This window comes from Lichenostomus cassidix, chromosome 5 (assembly GCF_008360975.1).
Source record: "Lichenostomus cassidix isolate B80296 chromosome 5, HeHo_3.0, whole genome shotgun sequence".
In the NCBI taxonomy this organism is placed as follows: Eukaryota; Metazoa; Chordata; class Aves; order Passeriformes; family Meliphagidae; genus Lichenostomus; species Lichenostomus cassidix.
In genome coordinates, this window is record NC_139486.1 from 7,705,928 (window position 1) to 7,714,044 (window position 8,117).

At 39.2% G+C, this 8,117-nt stretch overlaps 1 protein-coding gene across 2 annotated transcripts in view; it reads left to right on the forward strand.

The window, feature by feature from the left end:
• Window positions 1-7,254, forward strand: part of JAG2 (jagged canonical Notch ligand 2) — a 69,114-nt gene extending 61,860 nt beyond the window's left edge. For both annotated transcript variants that reach the window (XM_085061184.1, XM_085061185.1), the window contains 4 exons: window positions 93-338; window positions 765-896; window positions 1,917-2,073; window positions 4,953-7,254. In XM_085061184.1, coding sequence (XP_084917310.1) covers window positions 93-338; window positions 765-896; window positions 1,917-2,073; window positions 4,953-5,425 — 1,008 coding nt within the window. In that variant the 3' untranslated portion in view covers window positions 5,426-7,254. The remainder of the gene's footprint in view (window positions 1-92; window positions 339-764; window positions 897-1,916; window positions 2,074-4,952) is intronic.
• The last annotated feature ends 863 nt before the right edge of the window (window positions 7,255-8,117 follow it).

Genomic DNA, 8,117 nt, shown 5'->3' on the forward strand with positions numbered 1-8,117 from the left:
CACATCATGACCATCCTATGCGAATTGCTTATTTTGATTTGATGCATAAGTGCAACTACCTGTAATGGTGCTTTGTTTCTTTTAATTTCTAGGTGTGGTGTGGAAAAAAGCCTTGTCTGTTACACAAATACTGGGATAATTCAAATAACCAGTGTCCCATGGGTCAAGAATGCCAGGAGAAGTACATGAAGTGCTTTCAGCCACCTTGCACAGACTGGGGAGAATGCAGTGCCTCTGAACCTCTGCCTATCAATATCAAGTGTCTGCCTAATTCTGGGTACTTAGACAATGACTGTGCTAGAATTACTTTAATTTTTAATGGAGACAAAGTCCCACAGGTGAGAATAGAATTCCTAATGAAGTGTGGCAATATATGTGGGGATCTATTCTGTGTCACAGCATGCAAGATTAAGGTTTCTAGTATGACTCCTTGCTATTATGAGCTTGCAAATTTTATTACTAGATTCATCTGTTGCTTTTAATTGTGCTTTGTCTAAAGGGTGAGGCAGAATTGGGGTTTGTACTGAATATTTTATTTCATTGAGTCTTGAACTGTTTACATTTCCAGATGGGGTCAGACTGTACTAGTGCAATCATGTTTTTTGACCTTCCAAAACCCTGTTCTTCACTTTTCTGCCCTTTCTTGGTGCCCTCTTTGCTGCCTCCATCAGTTCTTAGCAACTGCAAGAACTCTGAAGATGCTTATTTTTACACACTATTTTTCACTTGAACTAAAATCACAGAATCTCCTTTGCTTCTAACAGGGCACAACAACAGAGAATATCTGTTCTGAAATCCGGTATTTACCAGCCACTAGAACTGTATCTAGAGACAGAACTCTGATAATATTATGTGATCCATCTTACTCCACAGAGAATGCAGTGGAAGTTGCTATTGTAAGTATGACACTTGTGTGTATATGTATATATACAAAAATGTTTTCTTACTAGTTTTTGTTGGGGAAGAGGTTGTTCAGGCTTGTTTCACTTGAATGCAGGTGAAGCAACCTGTGGCTTAGCCTTGTCTGTAAAGCAATTTTGTGATCTCACAGTTTCCTACACTGCCAGAGAGATGAAACTGCAGGTTTTGTTAATGACAGATGGCTACTACAACCTCATGATAAATTACGCTAAAGATTATTTTAGCCCAAATTAGGAAACAGGTGCCTACTTGTTCTGTTAGAAATCTTGGGCTGTTGACCTTCTCAGTAAGAATATAGGGTCATAAGTGGCTGGATTGGTTTTTGTGAAGAGGTTTCTGCTGTGCATTTAGAGTATGGCTGCTTCAGGGATGTTCTTTAAATACAAGGTACTAAGTGAGAAGTGGAAGGAGGTGCAACTTCAGTAGATGAAAGTACCTGTTGCCCTAATGTCCCAAAGACCTGCTTTAGATGCAGTTACAGCTCAATCACTCCATGCTTGTGTATAGCTCAGTTTTCAAGAAGGAGTTAATTTTCCTGGTCAATGTTTATCCAGGCAGAAGCTGGACTGTCTGTCTGTACTGGTACTGTAAAGAACATGCTGAGCCATGGTGCAGGGAGAAAAGTGTATGGTATAAATAGAGCAGACTGTTATTAGTCCAAGCTTCCATCTAGATAACCCACATGTCTTGAACTGCTCCAAACTATGACTAAGTTTAGCTCATCAGTTTAAGCACCATGGAAGTCACTGCCTTTCCTTTGAGGTATGCTAGATTAACAAGTAGGTGTGCTACCCACCAAGTCTGACACTGCATCTGCAGTTTGGGTAGAGCCAGCCATGCTGTTGCTGTGGTAAGCTTTTAGAGTCATGTTTGTAGCTACTGTCAGGCAAATTCAACTGACTGAACTCAATTAAGATGTAGCTGGATTTAAAATGTACATTTCCACAGTTAGGTGACTGCAATAACTTCTTGTTCTCCCCCTTCACTGCCTTTAGTCCTTTGTCCCGCACCGAGATGAACAAGATAACAGCCTCATTCAGAATGCTGCTAATACAATAGTAAATGCCATCACCAAGCGACAGAACAGCACAGTTATGTTGGCAGTAACTGAAGTCAAAGTTGAGACCATCGTTGTTGGGAGTTCATCATCAGGTAAGCTTCCAGTGCATACCTCCTCTGTGTTGTGTTTTCTGTTCCCCTGTTGTCTGACTTCTCTTTCTTTACACATTGGAGAAAATGATTCTCAGGTTGTTACTAACTGAAGAGAAAGTGGCTTTGAAATCAAGATTCTGTGCTTGTGTGCTAGTTCAAACTTAACCTCGTCCCTAATGTGATATGCCCAGATACTCTTGCCATGGTTTTGGCTCTTTCTTCCAGCCTAGCTCTCCAGCCTAAGCACGTCTTTCACAAGATCAGGAGCTGTTCTCGTGTGCAGTTCCAATCCTATCCAATTCTCCTACATTAATCTTAAACCAACCTCAGCCCTTGATGCTGCTTCACTGAGGCTGTGAGGAAATGGGAATATGGGGAGAGGGAAGGTTTGGTGTGATACCAATCTCTTGTGAAGTGCTTGTGTGCTATTTATTTACCTTAACAAGAATTAAAGAGGTTTAGTTTCTTCCAGTACTTGGCCATGAAAACATAAAACTTTGCTCTCTTTTTCAACATGTGTTTCTCACTAGTGCACAGCTGGCTTAAAATGTAGTGTTCATTCCTCTTAAAGAGGATGCAGTGTGATCAGAGACCTTTATCTCTGAATGTTGGCTCTCCAAGAGCTGTGCCAAAATAAGCCATTGAAGGTTTTGCATGCCTGTTTTCCTGCCTGGGGGAGGCAGGAGACAGGCTTGTGGAAGACCGCTGGTAGGCTTAAGTTCAACTAAGCCCCAGAGTGAAAATCTTACAATGATAGGAGGCTCTCCCAGCTTTTTCCTAGACCTCCCCAACATAATCTTCTGGAAGATCTTCCACCCATAGTCCAAACAATTAGTAGATTGCCTGGTTCCACTTTCCTTGCGTTTTCCTTCTAGGAAATGCCTTTCATCTGTTAAAGTCTTGGCAAATGTGCTGTTTCCTCAGCTCTCCTGAAGGAGTGTGCCTGCTTTGTGCTTGCCTTGAACAGCAGCTGTGTAGAAGATAAGGAATTGAGCTGGGATTTTGACATACCTCAGCCTCTGTTTTTCTGATTGCATATTAAATTCTAGGGCTAAAGGGATGCAGATTATTTTGCCTCCCACCTCAGTAAGATTTAAAGATTCTCCTAAAATAGTGGATTAATTTGGGTTCTCTTGCAAAATGGTTTCCAGACTCCTCATTTTAATATGGGTGCTCAGTATTGACCACTGGCCCCTAGTTCTTTAAGTGGAGTTGTTATGAAGCAAACTGTAACCTAGACACTCGTGGGTTTTGTTTCTTTTTTCATTTATTGCTACCCCTTAATTGGGTGAGGTAGATTGAAACCCATCAGAAAATGTGGTGTAAAGCTCTCTGTGTTGAGAATCTCATTTCTGTGGGATGCTGAAGTGTCTAGGTGGAGATAATAATTTAGATGCTTCATTGATTTCCTCTAGCTTTAAGAAAAAGTAGTCTGAATGTGGAATCTGTATGCAGACAATTCTGTATAAGAACCTGTTATTAAGTAAACTTGGATCCATGGTGATGTGATAGCAGTGAGAATGCATGCTTTGCATTCTAATCTTGGAGAAGCTGTTATGAAGAGTTTCTTTTTCCTTGAAGTATTTCCCCCATTCATGATTTAGTGCTAGGTTGCTTATGAAAAATCAGCCTTATGCTTATGAGTATAGCAGTTACTCGTGTGAGTGCAGCCCTTCTCCAGAATGTTAAAATACAATTTCTAGATCCCTTGAGGCCAACTTTGTTGGCAGTTTACTCACCCTGCTTTACGAAAAGGAAATGTTTGAGAATGTGTCACATTCCACATAAGAATGTGCTCAGAAGACACCTGAATGTTGGAGTGAACAACCATGGTGTTGAAACATCAGTTGTTTTTGTATAGTCACTTGCAGGTTATTCTGTAAGCAGATGTCTTAAAACTGCTGAGGGAATTTATGTTTGGATCAGGCATTAGAGTGGTGGGTTGACAGCATTTGTCTGCAGAGCTGTTGAACAATCCCATTGCTTTCAAAAACAGCAAAGCACCTCATCTCTTGTTACCTCTTACCATGTGTGAACTTCTGCTTATCAAGAAGAACAGAAAAAAAGTTGTTATTCTATCCTAGCTGTAAAGCTCTTGAGGAAAGGAGGCAAAAGAAGTCCAAACATATGTAAATTTTCAGAAATGCTTTCATAGAGAAATAATCTGTTCCTATGTGGCTGGGAGAACGCTATACTGAGGTTTGGATTGGGAGTGTGAAAAAAACAATCACCTCAACAACTTTTGTTTGTTCATTGAATGGTGAAGATTTTTCTCTCTAGGGACAGTATTCTGTTTTTACATCCTGAAGTGAAACTGGAACATGCTGAAGAATGCATGATCAATTTGGTTCCTTAGCTCTGGCCTGAATATTTTTGGAGGTAGTTGATACATAAATGTGTGCAGACATTGATGCTAAAGGACTGTTCTTTCTGACAGGAAATGCAGGACATATTTGTGATACAAGTGCCAGTACTTCTAGAGCAACTTAGAGGCACAGCACTTCATTGCCTGCCTCCTACTAGGATAAGGTTTTTCTTAGGAGTGATTACTCAAGTTTTCTGGGCCAACTTCACATAGATGATTGAGAAAGATGCTACTTAATAAACCAGTTTGTCTGTTGGAAGGAACAAAAGATCTCAAATGGGGCTTTGCTCCCTCATCATTAATCACAACACTAAACTAGTAAAGAGCACTTCCAGATGAACTGGTGCATTCAGGCAGTTGTTACTGTGCTGTAAAGACATCTTACTTCCTTTCCCCTAAAAATGGTTCGGGGGATCACCTGTAGTTAAGTATTGTTACTTCTCTTGCAGATATCCTGTGCTGTGTATCTTGTCCTGTTAACTCAACACTTTATTTCTTTCCATTTGCCCTCTAGATTATTTGGTTCCCATTCTCTGTGCAGTATTTAGCATTGTGTGGCTGACTTGCATAATCATCTGCGTGTGGTGGACTCGGAAGAGAAGAAAAGAGAGAGAGAGAAGCCGTCCTCCCAGAGAAGAGGGTGCCAATAACCAGTGGGCACCTTTAAATCCCATAAGAAATCCTATAGACAGATCTTACAGTAACAAAGACATTCGTTATGAATGCAAAAACTTCATATCTCCTCAAAAGAGAACTTGTGATGCAGTAGAGGAGTATGTAGAGTATGAGGAAGAGGAGGATGAAGAGGAGGAAAGAGATGAGGAAATGGACAAATTCCTCTCTCACAAACTCGCAAAGCCTTTGCCGACAAAGGTGTCTGACACATCAGAGAGCAGTCCAGTAAAGAAATCCCATCAAATAGGCAAAATGGACAACAGATCTGTAAAAAATGTGAATGCATCAAACTTTGAAGGCAGTAGAGACTAAACCTGTATTTGGGATGTAGGCAGACTGTGCCTGCGCTTGCTGGGGAGGGGAAAAATTGACATCTCCACTTTGCATCAAGGACTAAAAATATCTGGAGTCAAATGTTCATAGTTTCTTTATTTTGCGTAAAAAAAATAAATAAAAATAATAAATAAAATTTATTTTGTTTCTTTAGCCTTGTATAAATTATTCAATGACTGTCAGATGAAAAAAAAATGAGTAATCTTTGATAGTTGCTATTTTTGTAAAGTTTACTTATAATACACTCGCTGTGTGGCAGAGGAGAGGTTGTATTTTCAATATGTGTAAAGTTTATTACAAAAGACTGTACACTGTTTACAGAATGTATTTCTTTTTATTACTTGCTCTAATTTAATGGTGGCTTTAAAACCTCCTGGTTGAGGAAATTGTGTGAACTTTAAACTGCTTTCTTGACTTTGAATCTCTATTAATGGCAGCTCACTGCACTTGTTACGTTAGTAGCTTCTGTAATATTTTTTCCAAATTTGCCTTACACACTTTGTAATAGGAACAAAAAAAAAATTATAGAGATCTTTCAACTGTGGTTTAAAAGTGGCCTTTTTATTTCTGTTTAATTACTTTAGAATTGCAGTATTGAAGCATGTGACAAGTGCCTTGAGATTAAACTTTTTCTATAGCAACTGTCAAAGACTGCCATATCAATATAGTAAAATTGTGAGAACTCTAGGTTCCCCAACTGACACAGTTTATTTTCTAATAGTGAAAGTGCTTTTTTGTAAATATGTACATATTAAATGAATCACTCTGTATATTTGATTTAATAAGTTAAATATTTTGGTCTTTTTTTTTTTTTACATGTCATTCCTTTTAATTTATGTTGCAGAAAAGGAGGTTCTATGGCAGTTTATAAGACTTTTTTTGGTATTATGTCCAGACTAGAAAATGATGTTAATACAATCAATGTTAGGAATCTGTTGGTCATTTGTATTTACTTAGGAACATAACCACTTATGTGTAAATAGATCCAGAAATGTTTGTTTATCCCCATGTTCAGCCCATCTCAAGAACACTAACGGGTGCATCTACTGTACAGTACCAACATAGAGAGGCATTGTTTTTTCTTTTGTGAATATGTTAATTACATGTGGTATTACCTTTTTTTGCGTTTAAATACAGGCCTAATGAAGGGAACAATATTTTCCTCAATCTTGTTTCTGTTGTGCTTTATTCATCTTTCGCTCTAAAGGAAAAAGGCTGGCAAGCTCAGAGGATGGGAGTACCTCAGTAGAAATGGTCAAATGTTATGAAAGGCTTATGCTTTTTTTTTTTTTTAAGGCTTTTATTATTGCTGTTAACTGGGCAGACTGTAAGTTTATTTTAATTACTGAAGAAGCATAACACTACATACACCTAGTTACCCTACCACTGAGAGGAATGGATGTCTGAGAGTGTAAACTCTGGCCCATGAACAATGTAAACATGAATGTTTTGAAACCAGTTATTTTATACAGGAATGCAGGATTTGCTTTGCAGGATCATCTGTTTTAGTACATTTTTTTGACATGTTCTTAAAAAAATAAAAAACCTTTCAGAAAAGAAACTATTTATTAAAGCATTTTATAATGATGTTTGTTGTAACTTTTTTACTTGTGCTAAATATTCAAAACTTATTTTGATAACCTGGTTAGGAGTTAGTTTAGAAAAGGGTACTATCCTTCTCATGTTCCCCAGTATAATCCTGAGTATTTAAACCAAAAACACTTTTTTTCTGCTACTCTTGTAACTTTTTGTACTGTAATGCTGCTGTCTTCCATAATCTAATAAAATGATTCCCTCATTGTGTGTAAGATACCTCAGATTGTTTTTTGCTTTCTAAGCGCTTGGAGCTCGGATGTGCCCAGGCTAAAGAGAGGAGGAGTGAGAGTCCTGGTTAAATTCCCGGTACTTCCCGTAACCCGAGCGCTCAGCACGAGCGCCAACGCTTCCTGAGCCAGCGCGGCAGCTTGTCCTGCGCCCACAGCCACACTGCTGACAGCCACATGTGCCCTACAGACACCTCCAGGCCCCAAAACGGGGCTCTCCCTGCAGAGCACGAGGGCTGGGGTTAGCTGCCAGGAGCTGGCTGGATGATCCGTGTGGATCCCATCCAGCTTGGGATGTTCTGTTTGTTCCGTGCGCCTGCTTGGCGCTGTTCTCCTCCTGGCTGCTCGGTGAAGGTTTGTCTGAGTAGGGTTTTCCTTCCTGGGGTGAGAAGAGGGCTGGCTGAGCATGCAGGGGGCCAGGGTGGTATCCTCACCCATCTGAGCTGGATTTTAGAGTAATACATTTCTTTACTCTGCAGCTATTCAGACTTTTCACATGTCATCCAGTTTCAGTTGAGACAGTCGATGCCTGTTTCTTTAACAGTTCCTTTGTGTAACATATTTTGTGTAGGAAAAGATGAATTCCTGTAAGAAAATGCGGAATGTAAAAGTTGATTTTTTTTTTTCCTAGTAGCTATCAGCCTCTGAGGCAGAATTCTAGAGTTTTAGCAGAGCTTTTATTCCAGTCATCATAGAGTTATTCTTTATTGCTTTTCTCAGAATGTTTGATTGTCTTTATCTTGATAGCTGAGAGTTGTTTCTAAGTCAGTTCTCCAAATCAAGTACTGTAATCTTTCTCAAAAGGAAAAAAATTGGGTTTATATACATATTGAAAAGTCATTGCTGTT